This window comes from Neovison vison, chromosome 1 (assembly GCF_020171115.1).
Source record: "Neovison vison isolate M4711 chromosome 1, ASM_NN_V1, whole genome shotgun sequence".
Lineage (NCBI taxonomy): Eukaryota > Metazoa > Chordata > Mammalia > Carnivora > Mustelidae > Neogale > Neogale vison.
Window position 1 is genome coordinate 305,702,570 of NC_058091.1, and position 19,566 is coordinate 305,722,135.

Consider the following 19,566-nt stretch of genomic DNA (forward strand, 5'->3'; position numbering starts at 1 on the left):
ACATACACTAGAAATACAAAATTCTCAGGCCTCACCAGGTGCCCTCAGGCATTCGGGAGACACCATAAATGTTCTACTATGAATAAATAAATAATCGGAGCAAGAATATTCCAATGAATCTGTCTTCCCTTGGGGGTCTCTGCAATACGTAGCAGAGCTCTGGAGCAGATACCATTATCAGGTTTAGAAGAACACGCTGGCTCATGACGGATGGGTGGTGGGAAACGGCTGAGTTCACACACACAACGTGAACACACAAATACCTCAACATAAGACAACTTACAAGTAGAGCCCTGCCTTCTGGGAATTCCTAGGCAGGGACTGAGGTGCCCGTGTCAGTGTGACCGCTGGTGCTGTCAGTGGCAGACGGATTCCAGGCAAGAGAACATCGCTTACGCCCACTGAGACCAGACGCACACAGCGCGCGACTCGGGCACATGCTCACTGTAGCATTTCTCCAACAGACTTTTCAGACACAATTCTGTCCCTGTGCAGCTTTTTTTTTTTTTTTTTCATTTTTGTTTCAAAGATTTTACTTACTTATTCGGGAGACAGCATGCGCAAGAGAGAAAGAACACGACCAGTGGGAGGGTGGGGCAGAGGGAGAAGCAGGATCCCCGCTGAGCAGGGAGCCTAAGGTGGTGCTCAACGTGGGGCTCAATCCCAGGACCCCGAGATCATGGCCTGAGCCAAAGACAGATGCTTCACCAACCGAGCCAGCCAGACGCCCACTCAGTACAGCTTTTGTAGTTGTGTCAATTGAAAAGAAGCTAAGCAAGCCCATAAAGGATATCACTTCTATTTTAGTGACTTGCAGTAAAACGTCTGCCTTCATTAGTACAGTAGTATTAAGTAAGGAAAAAATACACTACATATTTATGAAGGCTACCATTCTATCGCAAAGAAGTAAAGATTTTTAAATGGTACAAAATAACCAGAAGAGAAATAATGAAAGACACTCTAAAGTATACAGCAGCCAAAATATTACTATATAGTTTAAGTACTGAAACAAATAGGCTACATTTATAGTATGTGAGGCAGTTCTAGATTTCTTAATCATTGAACCAGGTGAGTTAATTTACTGAAGTTATATGTTTTGTCTAAAAATAATTTTCTAGCTTTCAGGCAGTTCAACCCTGTCCCACAAAGGGATAATAGCTCAAGAAAAAGATCAACCTTTATTAACAAAGAGCAGGACTTCTATAATTTTTGAAGAAATCAAACTGACCCATTTTTTTCAGGTTCTGCTCTTTGTTTTGCTTGGAATACAGTGCTCGAGGACTTCACAGATACTGCAAATTGCATTTTACAAAGACTAATAATGTTCTATAGGTGTATGAACTAATATGTTCTGTAACTAAATCAGTTAGGACAAATGAAAATTCTTAAGTGTTAAAAATCCAGAATAATGGTCTGGTCCTCGAATTTCTTTCTTTTTTTTTTTTTAAGATTGTATTTATTTGAGAGAGAGAGCATGCGAGCAAGCACAAGGGGAGAGGCAGAGCAAGAAGGAAGGAAGCAGGCTCCCTGCTAAAGAGGGAGCCCAACACGGGGCTCGATCCCAGGACCCGGAGATTATGACCTGCACCAAAGGCAGTCACTTAACCAACCAAGCCACCCAGGCACCCCTTGAGTATTTACTTTTAATCAAAATCCACATAAGATTTGTAAAATTGGGGAGCTCTGGATTCCTGTGTGTTCCACCGCACCCCACAGAGACTTGCCTATTCTTACTTTGGGTACTCCACATTTCCTGTAAATCAATGTGGTGCTACACATTTCCTGTAAATCAGATTAGAGCTAAGAGACTCCACCAGGAGTCTTCCTCACGTGCACAAAGTAAGAAGGCTGCTCTGATCTACGGAAAGGGAATAGCACCTGGACATTATTGCTTAGGGCTGCAAAAACCGCCACCTCCCAAAGACCACATACGACCTACAATACGTCAATTAGGTCCAAATGTGGCGGTGCAGACCTGAAGGTACTAGGGAATGTTAATCCCCAGACAGAACCCAAACAAGCAAGCAAAACACACAAAATATATAAAGGCACGATGAGAAATGACGACACTTAGCATGCAGCAAAGAAACAGCAGCCCTTCTTCGAAGCTTTCAGGAAACAAGTTGCACCATTTGCATCAACTCAAACCACCACAATTTGTTTTGATTTTTTTTTTTTTTGGCAGGGCTTGGCCTGCAGAGCACACCCCTCCACGCGAAGCCTGGGGATGGCTTCACGGCCACCACTAGCCTTTCCAGCTCATGCTGAAATGATTCTGAAATCAAAGTTCTAACGTGACAGGAAGGAGTGACGACGAGTCCGCACGTTCTGAAGCTGTGGTCAGTGGTCCTCAGCCAAACAGGAACACCTCCTCCCTGGATTAGGAGGTTAAACCTGGCAGAAGACAGCTACACTAAGAAGGTCCTACCAATAACAGAGGCCAATGACGTTCTGGAAGGCGCTGACCCGGCAGCGGCCCTTTCCCACGCATCAGGGAAGCTACCCGGAGAGAAAAGCAACATTCTTGCCTTCAGATTTCTCGGCTCCCCTCTGATGATGGTTCTTTTTCCCGGCCAAGTTCTCTAGTGGTAGGTTTCTTGATCTTTCTGCTGTTAGGTTTCTTACTCACAACCAGATCCTCCAACCATGTCTGACTCTCTGCTACCTCTCCCCGGGATTCTCAGAAAGGAAAAACCAAGAGAAGATGAAAACAGGAAACGGCTGGAGCAGCCCAGTTAGTTACATCAGGTCCATGCGGAGAACTCGGCTATGTGGCAGATTCCACCTGGGCCCGCCATTTTCTACTCTTTCGTATTTGAAGCCCTTGCAAGGCTTCCAGGTTGCGGGTGTGCGGAGATTGCTGCGCGGGCTGGCACCTCTGACACCGCGCCAAACGCTGACCCCAGCACCTGAGCCAGAGCAACGCCGCATTACTTAATGAGGCTTTGGAACGAGCGGTTTACAGAAGTTCCTCTACGGCAAGGCCGCCGAGCTTCCACGTACACCAAAGACGAGGGGCTTCAGTGAGCGGACTATCGACGTGACTCAGTTTGCTGCTTCCTTACATGCCGCTGACACTAATCATGCCGTCACCCACGCACGCAGTGCCTCACGGAAGGAGGCCGACCGGCTTCATGGGCAGCGAACCAGTCACCTCCAGAACTGCGCACTATGTCGCCGGCACATCTGCTACACGGAGAAGCTGGTACAGAAACGAAACCCTGACGTCACTGCAAATCAGAGCAGCCAGGGCCGACGTGCCACCTCCCTTCCTCCCGCTCCAGGAGTCGCTAGCCACGGCTGCAGCGGCCAGGACCGTTGGCAGGTGTGCAGACACGCCCGCCCGACTCTGGCACCCCGTGTTCAGTGTGCGGGGCCACGCGGGCTTCCTGAGCTAAAAGTCCTCCGCAGGAATTTAGTTGTGGGGAAAGTGGTTGATGAGATTGTTTGCTCAAAAACAGTGTTAAAATGAATAGTCTACATGCTGTTTCTAAAAGTATAGCTTCCCCAGACGAGTCTGTTGCTTCACTCTCCTGTGATCGACCTCGGATTAGCCCGGACCCTGGCAAGGGGAAGCAAGTGCAAGTTCACGGGGCAGACGCACACTCCCGCTGCCGAATCGCAAACAGCAACACCACGGGCCGGGGCTCGTGGCAACACCGAGAAGCAGGGGTTTGCGACTTGGAAAAAAAAAAGCTGGGAAGATTTCCCACGGCAAACCGGTGTCACCAGAAAATGGAAACTGCAGACACTGTTTAAAGAAAAAAGTTACAGGGAGGAGAAGGGGAAAGTGAGAGGAGAAGAGAAGGGAAGGGTGAAGTCCTGCTCTCCGGCGGGGTCTCAGAGTGGCCCTGGGAGGACAGCCTCCTGGGGGGACCGCAACCCTTCAAACCAGGGTGAGGACTAGCTCCGGCTTGGGGTGGGTAAGCCTCGCGGCAGGGACCTCCACTGGTACGGACATCCCTTAAACACGGACGGTGACTCTGCATCTCCCTACAGTTAGAACACCACTGATTCAGGAGAGGAAAAAATCACTTCAGAATCAAAAGGAGTGCTTCCCTTCCTCTCCGCTCCCTCCCTCCTGGCATAGAGGAAATGGCTCCCAGGGTCTAGGCGGGGAGTTGGGGGCACCAACACAGGTGTCCCCTGCAGGCCCCGAGGAGTCAGGAGGGGGCAGACACACACAGAGAAGCCAGACCAAGTGGCATCCATGGGGCGGATGGAGAAAATACACTCCCTGAACAATCGGCGAATACATCTGGGGGTAAAGGGAGCCCGGCTTCCTGTGGTCTGAGAAGGAATTTGTAAACACAGAAAGGGAAAGGCTGGAAAGAGCCCCACCGCGCTGGATTAGGAACGGAAGCACCGGTATGGGCATGCGGGTCCTGACCACAGACGCGGTGCGATCCAGCAGCAGTCCCGGGTGGGGTGGGCGCGAGCGTGCAAGGGAGTGCAGGGACACAGCCGTGCGCAAGGGTTTCCCAACTGTGCACGGATGCCCCACAAGCAAACAGGCGCTCCCGAGCACCCCCATCTTAGTCTCTAAATCCCACACAGCACAACTCCTGCAGCTCCTCAGTGAGATGGTGGGTCCCAGGGATGAGGCCCGGAAAGAACGGAGTGAGCCTGAGAATGTTCTACCGGGAAGTAGGGGCGTGCTCCAATAATGGTAAGGGCATTAGAAAAACCAAAAGCAGACCCCAAAACCACACACAAAAAGGGGCTCCTACTCCCTAAATGAGGACAGTTTAAGCATCAAAATAGAGTTTCGGATTATAACCCCAATAAATATACCATACGTTCACACTGAAATGATGATTAAGTAGGAAAGAAAGACAATACAGTTCTCACAGTAGCAGAGCACAGAGTAAGTGGAGGAGGAACACTGGCCCCAGGCGGCCTCAGCAGTGGTAGCTTAGAGGGGCGGAGGCGGGTGCAGTCTGATGAGAAACACTGGTCAGTGGGTCTCCCACAAAATGCTCTTCAACACCAAATCTTTTTAATGACCACTTTGCACCAGAGAAACCTTGCAGACACCAACCTCACCGAGGGGTTAAGGTCAACAACACCAGTGGCGCAAGAGGGGTCAGCATCCTGTGACCCTGCTGGGACACTCGGCTTTTATCAGCACAGGAGGAAAACTGCCTGGGTGGGCAGGAGGCTGAGGGTCATCCTAGAGAACGAAGGTGCTTTGTTCCCGAACACTGTCACAAAGACTAAACAATGCTCCACCGTAAAAGGAACCCAATAAGATGAGTCCACCAAGTGGGACGCATGCTGTTGACAGCATCCTGGGAAACAGCCCTGGGTCTGGGCTGTGTTGCCACATAGCTCGTTTGCCTACTCCAGAGAGCAGGGAGGGGAGGAGTGACGGAACAAATGGCGGAAAATGTGAAAAACTGGGAAATCTGGGTAAGAGAACATGGGAGCTCTCTGTTCTATTCTAACATTCTTCTATAGCCTGAAACTATTTCAAACATTACATAAAAAGAAAAGACTTTGTTCTGTTCTATTGGAAGGCTTTTCTGTTCATTTCACTGTGAAGTTACTGTTTCCTTGAGTTTATAGCTCAGCTGCAAACACGTTTTTAGGCAAAAAATTGTGATTTAATCCCTCAGCCTGAAAAGCAGTTTACTTGCCATCAAATTATTTAAGACTTTGTACCAACACAAACTCCCATGAAACTGTACAGTAGGTAAAGCGAAGTTCCCACGTCAAGATGCCCCATTCCTATAGAAGGCAGTGTGCCAGAATCATGTACTTTGCCAGAAGCACAAGGGCACCAGGCAGACTGAACTGGCCAAGGTAGCCAGAGAATGACACTGGTCAGGTCAGGCTGACTCCGACATAAGTCGTGTCCTCTAAGACAGGAGCCTGGTTACTGCCAAGCACCTTAATAGCGAACTATTCAGCCCCACAGGGGTCTGTAACCTATCAGAAAAATCCAAACACAGTTCCCAAGGAAATCACTAATATGTAGATGAGTGAAAGCCCAGTTACATGGCGGGCAACACTCACTTTCCTGATTACAGGTCAAAAATCAGACAATGCCTTGAGATGGTACGCTAGGGAGAAAGAAATTAGTATTTTTTTTGGAACTCACAATAATCCTCAAGAACTAACGCAATGAAAAAAATTATAGATCTGTTCAACTTTCCATTTTACTGTTTAAAAAAACTATCACTCGGGGAGCCTAGGTGGCTCAGTGGGTTAAGCCTCTGCCTTCAGCTCAGGCCATGATCTCAGGGTCCTGGGATCAAGCCCTACATCAGGCTCTCTGCTCAGCAGAGAGCCTGCTTCCCCGGCTCCCTGCCTGCCTCTCTGTCTACTTGTGATCTCTCGCTGTCTTTTAAGATTTTTTAAAATCTTAAAAAAAGAAAAAAAAAAAAAAAAGCTATCACTGGACACCTGGGAGGCTCGGTTGAGTGTCTGACTCCTGATTTCAGCTCAGGTCATGATTTTGGGGTCGTGCAATCCAGCCCCACAGCTGGCTCCACACTGGACATGGAACCTGTTTAAGAGTCTCTCTCTCCCCTTCCCTCTGCTCCTCCTTCCCACTCTAAAAATTAAATAAATAAATAAATAAGCAAGCACACAAAATTAAAAAGGCTATCACTAATATAGTTCCTGATAAATTAGATTATTAAATTAACTAAAGTACATTGGGTTGGGTACAAAATTAAGAAGCATAATACGGAGGACTCCTTTTAAATTCCAGGGACAAAATAAAGCAATACCACACACACACACACACACACACACACGAGTGGGAGATCTTTTGGATAATGAAACAAGATGGGATCAGGAGGGAGAAAAACCATAAGAGACTCTTAAGCTCACAAAACAAACTGAGGGTTGCTGGGGGTGGGGAGGTAGGGATAGGGTGGTTGGGTTATGGATATAGGGGAGGCTATGTGCTATGGTGAGTGCTGTGAAATGTGTAACCCTGATGATATATAGACCTGTACCCCTGGGGCAAATACTACATTATATGTTAATAAAAACAATTTTTTTAAAAAAGGTAGCCAGGGAAATAATCATGTAGATTTTAACCTTCAGGGCAGGAGGTATGACCACATTCTGAAGCAAATATCACAACCATTCCGTACATCCGTTCAATTCAACCAAGGATGCTAAGGGATCAGGAGACCAGGGCCCAAGGACAGGAGACTGGCAGCCACTTGGTGAAACAGGAAGTGCCAGACTGAAAAGCCGATGTCCAGTTTCTTCCCTGTGATTCTGACCAGTGTCAGTAGTTCTGGTCAAGGAAGACATGGGTAAACCAAGCATCCTCTCTGTGCCCTGCCCTCTACAGGGTTTTGCGTATTTCTTACTCGAGTCTCGGGCGATCTTTCATCTCGGCATACATGGCTGCAGACGCCCACGATGAAGGGAGAGCGGGGGACACCTCGCTGAAGACAAGCATGCACCCGCACCCCCTCCGGGAATTTAACCGGAGTCAGAAAGGCAGACTGGTCTCACCGGCCTGATGACCACACCGTGGATGATGGCGGGCACACGTCAGGCTCTCTGCACCAGCTGCGCCCAGCACGTGAGGGCACGCGGAGGCAGCAGGGTGGCGGCTGAGAGCCTGGAGCCGGCCCGCCCGGGCTGGTGTCTCTGCTCCACCGCCTCCAGGGGCTGACCTGGCACAAGTCGCTTGATCTCTGAGCCTCGGTCTCCTCATTTGTAACAGCACAGCCAACAAGGACACATGCCCCAGAGTTGTGAACATGCAATAAGTGATCCCATAAAGTCCTCACAAAAAAGCCAGGCCCAGGGGTGCATGGGTGGCTCAGTCGGTTAAGCGTCCAACTCTTGGTTTAAGTTCAGGTCATGATCTCAGGGTAGTGAGATCGAGCCCGCATCGGGCTCTGTGCTGGGCGTGGAACCTGCTTCAGATTCTCTCTCTCCCTCTCCCTCTGCCCTGCTCCTGCTGTGTGTGTACGACCTCTTTCTAAAAAATAAATAAATAAATAAATAAATAAATAAATAAATAACAACTTAAAAAAAAAAAACCACGCCCAGAGAAAGGGGGCAGAAAATAAGACAGGGTAAAGAAATAATTTACATTAAAATTTTAAAAATGCTATACTTAGATATCTAAAGCAGCTAGTAGCTTCAACCAGTATGTGGTTTTTTGGGATGCCGGGCTGGCTTAGTCGGTTGAGCACTCTTGGTTTTGGCTTAGGTCATGATCTCATAATTACAAGATCGACACCAATATTGGGCTTTGCACTCAGCAGGGGAGTTGGCTTGAGATTCCCTCTCCATCTCCCTGTCCCTCCCACTGCTCGTGTGCTCTCTCCCCCAAATAATCAAATCTTTAAAAAAAAAATTTAAAAAATTTAAAAAGACAGTGTGTGCTTTTTGATCTAGAACATGAAGCAATATCAGGTTTCCCTCCTTCTACAAAATTTCATTCAGGAAAATTAAACTGGGTCCAACTAGATGGAACAGCAGGTGAAAACACCTATTTTTAAAGTACATGCAGTCCAGAAAGTTGGAATCTCACTTTATCAGGTGAAAACATAAGCAACTCCAGAGGAAATCCACAGACATCACAGGGGCAGGGGAAATGAGCTCATGGCCGACCACCCCGTTTTATAGGAGCCCCACAACCCCGTCCCAGGACACACACATCATTCAAAAGCCACAACCAAACTGCATGTTAACACAAAATCTACAAGCCATGTCTGGGCTAAACAAAACTGTCTTCTTTCTCCCCAGCTCCTGGGACGAGGACACAAGACTGTTGCCTCGCATCTCAAGTTGAACGGGGCGGAACTGCCGGCTCACCTCGGAATAAGCAAGAGTGATGTGCTCATATATCCCCTGGTGGTGATGAATGGCGTCCTCCAGATCCTGCAGCTCGGAGGGAAGGTCTACCTCACCACAGGCTTTACACCACGAATCCACGTTGCTCATGTACTTGGAAGATTAAAAAAAAAAAAAAAAAAAAAAAAAAGATTACTTCTATCAATGGCAATTTATATTGAAAAGTACATATTTTTTAAACATGGTTTTGAAATTAGGGTCATTGAGAGAGAGTCTAAGAAAGCAGCAGGGTTGAGTCTCCACCGCAGCCAGCACTGAGGTGAGCCCTCAGACCACAGCTGGACTTCACCCTGAGCTCACGTTCTAGCAGGAGCGGGGCTGGGCCCAAGGACCTGCTGTTTGAAATGACAGCCCCAGGTCACTCTGAGGCCCACACCGAGCAGCACGCCTGGGGCCACCCCGCCCTGCGTTCTGTTTTGGGCCTCCTGGTTAACTCCCCAGGCCTCCTCTGACCCAGTGATGCCAACCAGCCTGCGCCACGAGCTGTGGGGGGCATGGAGGCCCGGCGGCCCTGTGCCTCGGCCCCAGCCAGGAGCTCCACCCAGCCTTCCCGCTTTCCTCTAACACGGAGACGCTAGCAGAAGCCCGAGTATCTGAGATCGTTTACCTGAACAAAGGAAGAGCGGCAGGCCCAAATGAAGGCCACCCAAAGTCCTCCGCCGTGCCCTCCGAGCCCACGAGAAGGCTGAGGGAGGTGGTGGACTGACCCAGAGGTCCTTCCCACTTTGCACATAAACGAGAAGGGAAACGTCTCAGCTGCAGTCCTGGTTGAGGACTGTCATTCCGACCTCTCCTCAGTTTTCGGCCCCTGCCAGTGCCGCAGCCCCAGGATTCATGGAGTGGAGAAATCACTGCCAGACTTACAGGGAGACCCTATCAGTACCCACCGCAGGTAAGTGTCAAAGGCAAGCGGCAGAAGACCCCATTAAAGATGCTAATTCAATTAAGCCAAGTAGGCATGGACACGTTTCCCTGGGCTTCACCTCACTTACTCTAATTCCCTGGCATCTTTCTACGTTTACCAAGGAATGCAGAGGGTAATTATTCGAAATTGGGTGAAGACCTGCTAGACAGGAAACGTGCTAGGATTCTCTTAAAATACATAGGAGAATCACCCACCAGTTACTTACGACTTTTTTTAGAAACTTAAAATAGGCAAGTCACTCAAGTAATAATTTGTTTATAAAAATCCTTTTATCATTAACATACTGACTCGGAAAAATATCTGTATGCAGACCTCAGGGCTTGAAAGGAATTCGCAGGGCATTCTGTGTCCTGTGATATCAGCTGATGCTTCAGCCACCACAAGCGCCGGGGATATCCTCCGAACACCTTCAGACCCGGAGAAGTAGGAACAAGGCTGCCTTACACCTCTCCCCTCCGCATGCGTGCATGTGGGACGACACACGCGTATTTCTAGGGATTTCTTGTGTGGAGCATTCCAGAAATGTCAGACAGGTGAGCCTGAGTGATCTCGGTTTCCCTCCTTTTCTGTGACTGCATTAAACACCAATCATTGAAAACCTTTCTCAAATATGAATAAAGAGAAACATTCGAGAAGTTTTATATATGCCTGTAATAAAAGTAACTTATAGCTTCTTTAAATATCTAGAAAGGGTATTGATTACATTCACCTGAAGAAACACAGCCAGGTCCTAAATACGTAGAGAGGGATGGCCTGCCATGAGGAAGCCACTGTGGAGAAGGGATTGTGCACACCTAAATGCACTGGGCTGAAGTATCCCAGTGACAGACATAAACCTGGGCATGGTTTCACAGGGCTTTTGTGCAGTGTAATTTGTCTCTTGTTTACGAGATGGCAACTGGAGACCCCAGAGTACAAGCTCTAAGCCCTGAATGGTTTCTCAAAGAGTCCGAACCCACGCCACAGGGCAGCCATCCCCATCTAATAGGTCTTCCCCAAGGAAATGGCATCCTGGTGGCAAAGGCCAGTAGGTAACTATATCGAGTAGAACCTCTCCGGGCAAGTTAATACGATAACGTGCATTGTGGATGGGCAAGGGGGGCAGCCCGGTGTGTTCATTCCCTGAACTTCTCGGGCCATTCTACGGCCTTCCACCCTCTCCACGCCCAGGCCGGGCACGTATCCCCATCTTGAGACATATGGTTGGGACTACAGCACCAGGGGAGTACGCACTCCGTAAAGGACGGCTGCAGGAGGCGGCGACCGTACCCTAGGGAGGCCCGAGCAGCCAGTGTAGCCTCTGATGCTTTCAATGCCTAAATACGTGAACACACAGTACCCAGCTAGGCAAGGGCAAGAGAATTCAATGCTTCTCCATGAATTCAAATCGGGAGCAGCTATAGACCTGGGAACTCTGAGGCTCAGCAGAATGGTGACTTTTTTCAAGTGTAGCTGAACACAGCTGAAGAGTCTGGCTCCGTCAGTTCGCAAAACTGAGGCAAGCAGATGAGGGCAGAGGAATTACTACACATAGCTTCACCAGGAGAGCTCGAATCATTAATTGGGTTTGTTTCCATAAACATGGATTCCACTCCCCTCCATATGCTGAGAGTGGGGGCTTCCAGTCTGGGAGCTGCTCAGCGCTCTGGCCTGCTCTGCCGCCCGCCACCCGCACCGCCCCCCCCAGCAGGCCTCGTGACAGGGCACAGCTGAGCGCGGGTGCTTAGCTCATTTAGGAGACACAGAGACAAACTGGCCAGAATGGGAATTCTTCAAATATTTAGAGAGATTTTCTCTTCTTTGAGAAAAATAACACCAGTTTCATATTACAGATACACAGAGACGTACATGTTTAATATAAATATGAACTCAAACGTCAGAGTTCTTATTTCAATTTCTTCACTTTTTTGTTTTCACTTCTAGAAAATATTACCCTAGAAGTTTCATATTTGACTAGAGTCAAGTAACTTACAATTTACTACTTTTCCTTCACACTTCATCATTTCTGCTCCTTGAGTACTCATCAGCAGGCCCTCTTTCCCGGTTCTGCCAGGGAGACGGGCTCCCTTCTCTAAAGAGTGTGGAGAGCACGAGAGGGAGAAGCCTGCCCCATCTGCGAAGCTCTGACAGTATCAGCACGGTAACTTGGAGGAGGCAGGCTCAGTTTGAAGCAGAATATGCCGGTGATAGTGTGTGTTACAACTGTTCTCTTCAATAACTTTTTATTTTTATGCATAATTACCCCAATTCCTTTCTATTCCATGAGAATCTTTGTTTTTGTCCACAAGCCAAAAGTCAGGCCTACACTTTTATAAAGTAAAACACCATTAAACTGGGACCAAGTACATGTGTATTATTTGCCTTAAAAATTCAAAAAGGAATAGTGAAGTATTATTTTCCTCAGAGTTCCAACCCTGACTTAGGATAAAGTTATCTGGATAACTAGGATAGATGATGTTTACCATAAATGTTTTTTCCAAAACTTTTTATGGAAAGTGAAGTTTTATAAGGATATTAACCTAATAAAGAGTGTTCTATTACACCAGGAACTAAAAGACTGTCACAGACCTCAACAGAAGTCCCAACATAAGCAAATCACTCCCCAAACACAATATAAGGACAATAATACCACTGGTCCCATCTACTTCACTGGGCTGATTTAAAGAAGAAACGACAATTTGTGTCAGAGAGCTCTGTAAATTCTAAAGAACTATACAGATACTGGCTCTCACTTTAGTTTTGGCTATTATCAAGTTGCAGAGCTCTCAAACTCCCAGATGAAGTGAGGTAATCAGATTGAAGGCTCACATAAAGGTACATCTTTATCAGCACTTGCAGAACTTCCGGCAGGGATGGAAATGTCTGTCTGTGCTTTCTGGTACAGCAGCCAGCAGCCCTGATGTGGACACTGTATGGAATTTTAATTTACTTTTACATTCTTTTAACAAACTTTAAGTAATTTCAATGGCGGCACGTGGTGACTGGCTACCACACTGGAGAATGCAGCTCTAGACCTTTTTTTTTTTTTTTTTCCTTTTCAGAAAGGCAGACAGCCACACACAGAACCTCGAAGTTTGACTGCCCTCCTTTCTTTCCACAAAGGGACCCTGAGGGTCTGTGTGGGGGTTCCAGCAGGAAAGCACAGGTACTGGCGTGCTCCTGACCAAAGACTATCCACTTTCGGGAACACTCACCCTCCTGGATGCAGCGAGCAGCCCTTGGGAGGGACACACGTGGAGCCGTGGAGCAGGGACATAGGCGGGGGATACCCGCCTCGCCAGCCAGATCACCCCTGGTGATCAGTGAAGTGACAGATGTCATAGCCAGATCACCCTCACACCCCAGATCATTTTTGTTTAATAATAAAAACAGGAGATGTGAAGGTATAGTAAAATCAATCACTTTCTCTGGTTTTATAAAAATGTAATTCTAGTGACATTAGCTATGAAAGTTCCGTATCAAGAGACCATCCAGCAGACAGGCCATGTGACCAAAAGCAGTGAACACCATGTACCGCTGAGACCACCGGCCTCACAGCCCTGTCTCCAAGCTTGCAAATGGAGACTCTGGGGACACACAGAGCATCCCCAGAGGGGGCGGCCTGAGAGCGAATGAACGGCCGAGACGTCTGCCCAAGGCAATGTTCTCCTCAGCTAGTCTCCATCTCAAGATTTATGCTTATAAAACCACAAGCAAACCCCAACACCAGAACACCCACTGAGACCACAGAGGAGACAGAGGAGCGCGGCTGTGCAGTGCAGGGCACGTGTCGCCCCAGCTGGGAGCTGCACTCCTTACAGGGAAGCTGCTTCCTTCCATCAAGCATGAACCATGGGCTCCCACGGTGGAGCTCCAGGCCTTCCTGATCACACTTCATTTCATACTGATACATCTGGATGGGGTTCAGAGAGGTGGCCAAGATGGCAACCTAACTTAGGATGTCCAAGTTTCTGGTCTTCTCCCCAGTGAGCATATGAAAACAGCTTCAGCGTTAACTGGAAAGCAAAGCACTTTAACAAAAGACCAAAGCTGAGCTATTTCTCTCCTGGGAAGAGGGCAAGTACTGAGTAGATGTGATCTTCCTTCATGCATTAGAATTTCAAGGATCTTACTTCTGTTCAGTGAAGGGGAAGATTCCCACTACATTTTCACTCAAGACTAAAGGCACTCCAAACACGTTCCAATGCCCCACCTGTACATTTCAGATGCCTGGGCAGGCCTTGGTCAAGGTCCATCAAAAACCCTGGGGCCTCTCTACACCAGGTCCCTCTCTTCCTACACTTGTATCTGGCTTCTGGCTTCTTCTCTGGCTACTCGATACACACAGAGACTCAAGCACTGTTACACTTTACGAAAGATCCCACAAAATTGTGTTCAATAATGCGTTCATCTAGTTTCGTTTCCTTCAGATCCATAAATTACTCATTCATCTTATCCAAATGAAAACACCCCACGCTCTTTTTGAAATTTTGGATAAAAATTTTGGAGGAAAAAAAATGCCCCATGGCACCCTCATTTCTAGATTATTCTCAAGCAGGTCAGAAGAGCAATTAACTTTGGGGCTTATTTACAATTCTGAATCCTACCATGTTTACAGGATTTTTCCCTGTGTGTTACTGTGGCTCAGACTCTGTCATTCACCCATGTAGCTTGTCCTGTCTCACGTTTGCTCTTATCATCTTCACGGAACTTTCCGTGAGTCCACTACCAATGAGCACACTTCTACTTCCAGGGGTTGCTGTGCTCCTAACATGTTACCATTCCAGATGATGGACGCGCAGGGACCAGACGGCGCATCCCCCCACCCACCATGACGTGGTCAATGCCGCACCGCTCCTCTGGCCAACGGCTTCTGCTGAAGGGGTTTCCTATTACTTTTTAAAAAAAAAAAAAAAACTTGTTTTTCTCTGTGGGCTTTTGTTTATTCTTTATCATAAAGCCTATCAAATATATAAGTTTAGGGAGGTGAAAAACCCTACATTGGAACCTGGAAGTCCCTATTCACAGCTTTCATGTGAGGCTACTATCATTTTTTTCTTTTCCTGTTCCATTTAGTTTCCGCTCTTGCTTCACACTTGAAAGGTTTCTAGAGTCGAGATCACTGCTAATTAGGGTCTTGTGCAACACTCTTGTTGACTTGCCAAAACCCTGGGCAAGCTGGGACCTTTATCCTACCTTCCCCAGCCTCGCTCCTCAACAGGGACTGTTTCTAGATTACAGAGATACCATTTCCTGCCTAGCACCATCAGTACAGATCCCTATGAATGTAGTCTCCCCTCAACACCAGAAAATCCTCCCCAATCAGTATTTCTCCCTTACGGCAACCCCTCACTTCTCCCCCGTATGTCTTCCTGGCGGCTCAAAGTTCCTGTGTTGCTTCTCTGCCACTTGAGGAGGTATCTCCCTGCCCCGCACACTTCCCACTAGGAAGTCTGAGTCATGAGCAAAGCACTCCCTTCGCGCTACTCCAGAGTGTTTGCTTCAGTGAGCTCGCTGGGGGCCTGGAGAGGCGTGGGGAGTGTTACAGGCACATATTAGATGTTCCCTCTTCAAGTATTCTGACCAGAACATCGGCAGATGAAGCCAACGTGAACTCTGAATCCAAACAAATAATTTCATCAATAGAAGACACTGGAAGCGGCCTATCCAAAAGCCACTCTCCAACCCTAGCCCCGGCCAGCAGAGCCTGCCTACCGCTGTGGAGGCGAAAAAGCCACACCCACCTTTGCCCACACTTCCTAGAGCTAGGGCACGGCCTGCACCCCACTCCTGGCCAGTGGGAATGGAGGCGAGGGACCTTCTGAAAATAATGCTTCCCCGACTATAGTGGGTGCCGTGCTCGAGGTGCAGGGGCTGGCACACCATGACTGTGGCCATGGCAGGAAGACCAAGGCAGCGCGAAAGGAGCAGATCCTGGCCTGACATCGCTGTACAGCTACAGTTCCCGAGACTTTGCAACATCTTATTTTCTGAGAAAAGCAAACCCCTGATATTTAAAACCTCATACTCAGGCATTGTTACTTGCTGTCAGAGGGTCGTATTAGAATACTAAGGTGACAGTAGTGAGGAGGAAGAGGAGAGGAGGAAGGGGAGTAAGAGTGGGGAGAAGGGAGAGGAGGGAAAAAGAACAGTGGCTACCACGGTTAGTACCTACTGTATACCAGGCACCACACAGGCCACCTCACAAGAATTATCTCATTTACAGGAGAAAACACTCCTCTTATGTAGATACTTTTATTTCCATTTTATAGATGAGAAAACCAGGGAACAGAGAGGCGAAGGAACTTGCCGAAGATGGCACAGCACACGGTCAGAGAGCTGGGGTTTCAGCTCACAGCTGCCTGACTTCAGAGCTCATGTTCTTAAGCACTGTGGGTGTCACACCAAAGTCGCCCAGGGACTGGGCTGCGGGGAGGGCACCGGGGGAGAAGGTGTTCCGGTCACTACCTTGCGGGCTGCAGGCCCCAAGCACTGACCTTTTCAGCCTTCTGGTGGAAAATGGAGGACATGTCCAGCAAGGTACTCCGCTCATCCAGGGCTGCCGCAAACGCCTTCCACTCCTGCTCCAGCTGGTTCGCAATCTGCTTAATCTGCTGAGAGGCGTAGTGGCCAGACTCGACCAAGCGATTTGCCACGGACATTATGCGGTTTATATTTACATACACGTTCTGCGAAAGGTGGGGGAGAGGAAGAGGGCTTGTCAGAGGAAGGCAAACAAGAGGCTTCCTTGCAGGACCTGCGGATCACAGCGCTTTCTGAAACACAGCCCACGAACTCCACTTCTGTTTTTAAGGGCAGAATCACCTGGTATAGAACAGTGGACGTACTGGCTCTCTGATTTCCAGAAACTCTGAATAGTGGTTTCAATTTCTATTTCTAAAACTGCAAAATTACAAATCAACTAGCTGAGGGGCAGACTGGTAGGCACAAAGCAATCAAGTACACAAGTGGGTGCACACAGACACACTCTTACTCACTCGCTGCCTTCGGATCCTGAAACGGGGCCAGATGGCGAGCCTACAGAGAAGCATCACCCAGAACCAAGAAAACCCAACACCGCAGGTTTTAACTGGAACCCAGGAACTACACGCTGCACGTGGAGCAGCCACAGGCTGTTCTGTGTGGAAACAAGCTCTCCCGTCTACATCAGCCCAAGCCGTCTGGGCGGTGCCAACAGAGAATCCTCTGCAGACGGATCCGCTTTCTCCACAGCAGGGAAGTGGAGGCACAAAAGGGAACAACGCTGGGTGCAAACCTTCAACCAAGTTTTCTATTCTGTGGAAATGCCCATCTTCAGGCCCAGCAGTTTAATGCAAAAATAACAGCGTGGGGCTGGAAAAAAGGACACACTTAGCCCTCAAAACAGGTTCTCGCTATGCTGTGCTCCCTTCCAGCTTCCTTGGCCTTTGAGGCTGCTAGTCTGGCAGAGGCAGTGGTGGGGAACGCACGCCTTCAACACACCCCCGCCTGTCACCACAGCATGCTCCTCTTGACAGGTCTCCCCAAAATCATGTACCCCTGCTGGCTCCTCCCAACCGTGCTGCTAAATCTAATTCCTCAACCTTTCCAAACCTCTCTCCCTTTTTCCTGCCTCCTCTCCGCTCTAGCCGTGGTTCTCTGGGCCCTCTCACCGCACACACCCTGCGTGGCCTCCTCGCGGAGACCTCATCTGCAGCCCACCCCAAAGCCCCCTGAAGAAGGTACTTATCCATTCTTCCTTTGTACCATCTTCTACTCATTTTTTCCTCTCCACTTTGACCCAAATCAAAACTAGGTAGAGTCACTCTGGGACTAGAAAGGCACAGACTCCAGCCTCGAATTAGCTAACAGATGACCGCTGTCTACAGTGGCAGAGAGAGAGGGCACCCGTGAGGCTAAGACAGTCCACCAAGGCCATGGTCAGTGGGAAACCGGCCTCCCTGGCTCTTGTGGCAATAATGCTCTAACGAGTATCCTTTATGCAAAAGTAATGCCCCCTCCTCCCATATGTGTTCTCTCCCTCTAGCTGCACTTGATCAGAATTACTAATTTTTGTTTTGTATCATTAAAGATGTAAATCAACCCCAAAGGTGCTGGGAAGTGCGTATGCCAATGCCCTCTGTTAGAACCCAGAGCAGAGCTCTCCATGCAGACGGGTCTGCCATGGGAACCACTAGGGGGACTCATTCCCACTGAGATTCTGTTACGGTGTCCCGTGTCCCTTTCAGATCCTCAACCAGACTGTATTGCGCGTGGAGGGTCTGTGGACTGGACCTTTACCATCATTCCATCAGTGATTACACAGATAAGGAAAGTGCTGGCACACCAACCAATAAACAGTCTCTAACATAAAATATAGAATTCCCCTTGTTAAAGTACCTACCTCTAGATCTTATCATCACAGTTTTCAAAGGGAAAAAAAAAAAAAAGATTTTATTTGTTTGAGACAGAGAGAAAGCACGAGCATGGTGAGGGGCAGAGGGAGAAGCAGCTCCCTGCTGAACAGGGAGTCCCATGCAGAACTCAGTCCCAGGACCCCGGGATCATGACGTGAGCCAAAGGCAGACGCTTAACCAACTGAGCCACCCAGGCGCCCTCATCACAGCTTTTAAAAGCATCTGCGATAGTACCATGAGCAGAATTGTTGGCGTCCCTGAACATGCTTCAGAGACTGGCAACTTGGCAGATTGATATTCAGCATTTTCATTTTATCAAAAAAAAAAAAAAAAGTTTAAAACACTGTAGGAAGCACAAGACAGGGCTGCAAATTAAGAAGTCCTTGCTCTGCATAAAGACGTGTCCTAGCTGGGTCCCAAGCACTCGTGGAGGAGTGGCGGACAAGGAGCCAGACAGGCCTGGAAGCTTCCGCGGCAGCTGCCGCCCACAGTGGCACAGGGTTATGCCACTCCTCCAGTTAAAACTTAAGCTTAGAGGGGCACCTGGGTGGCTCAGACAGTTGAGTGTCTGCCTTCTGTCTTTGGCTTGGGTCGTGGTCCCAGGATCCTGGGATGGAGCCCCACGTCAGCCTCCCTGCTCAGCCGGGAGCCTGCTTCTCCCTCTCCCCTTGCTTGTGCTCTCTCATAAATAAATAAATAAATAAATAAAAATCTTCAAAAAAAGAAAAAGAACTTTACTTAGAAAAATAAGTTTATTGTAAAGAACCAGAAAATAAACTTAAGCCTTTAAAAATTAAAAAAAAGAAAAGTACATTACTCATACTTTTAAGAGTTTCTTTTAACAGTGTTTTTAACTGGTGATAACATGACTGTTAATAGTTACCATTTATCAAGTACTTACTTTGCATTGAGCACTATCTTAGTGTTTTTACATATGCAGAGGAAATAAAACTATATCTGCCATGGAAGGCAGATATAATCCCCACTTTACTGATTAGGAAACTGAGGCTTGCAGAGACTAAATGGACTGCCCAAAGTCACAAGGTAACTGGAAGGCTTAGATTAGAAACCTCTGCATTCCTAACCCACCCCATGCTCCTGTCTTCTACATCATACTTCCCATTTTCTTGACCCTAAATGTCGCACTAATAATGCTGGGGGGTGGGTATATTTTCTGTTCTTGTTTTTCTAAAATATATTTTAGTACTTCTTGTTTATATATTATGTGATACAACAGACTGAATGCCTTCCAAAACTAGCTGTGGTTTCAGAATAACTTGAAAAATTGATAAAAATTTCTTAGGAAGAAATTCTAAGATGCTTTCTCCACAGGTAACATTTTGGAACTCTTCATCTATGCCTGGGTTTAAAATTTCAAACCAGAAATTCTCTTACCTCAAACTCTAGAACAGACACTAAACATTTTGA

At 47.9% G+C, this 19,566-nt stretch overlaps 1 protein-coding gene across 2 annotated transcripts in view; it reads right to left on the reverse strand.

The window, feature by feature from the left end:
* Positions 1-19,566, reverse strand: part of TRIO (trio Rho guanine nucleotide exchange factor) — a 226,386-nt gene that overhangs the window by 186,391 nt on the left and 20,429 nt on the right. For both annotated transcript variants that reach the window (XM_044233736.1, XM_044233744.1), the window contains exons 6-7: positions 16,240-16,431; positions 8,800-8,931 (exon numbers count right to left, since the gene is read on the reverse strand). In XM_044233736.1, the coding sequence (XP_044089671.1) occupies positions 8,800-8,931; positions 16,240-16,431 (324 nt within the window). The remainder of the gene's footprint in view (positions 1-8,799; positions 8,932-16,239; positions 16,432-19,566) is intronic.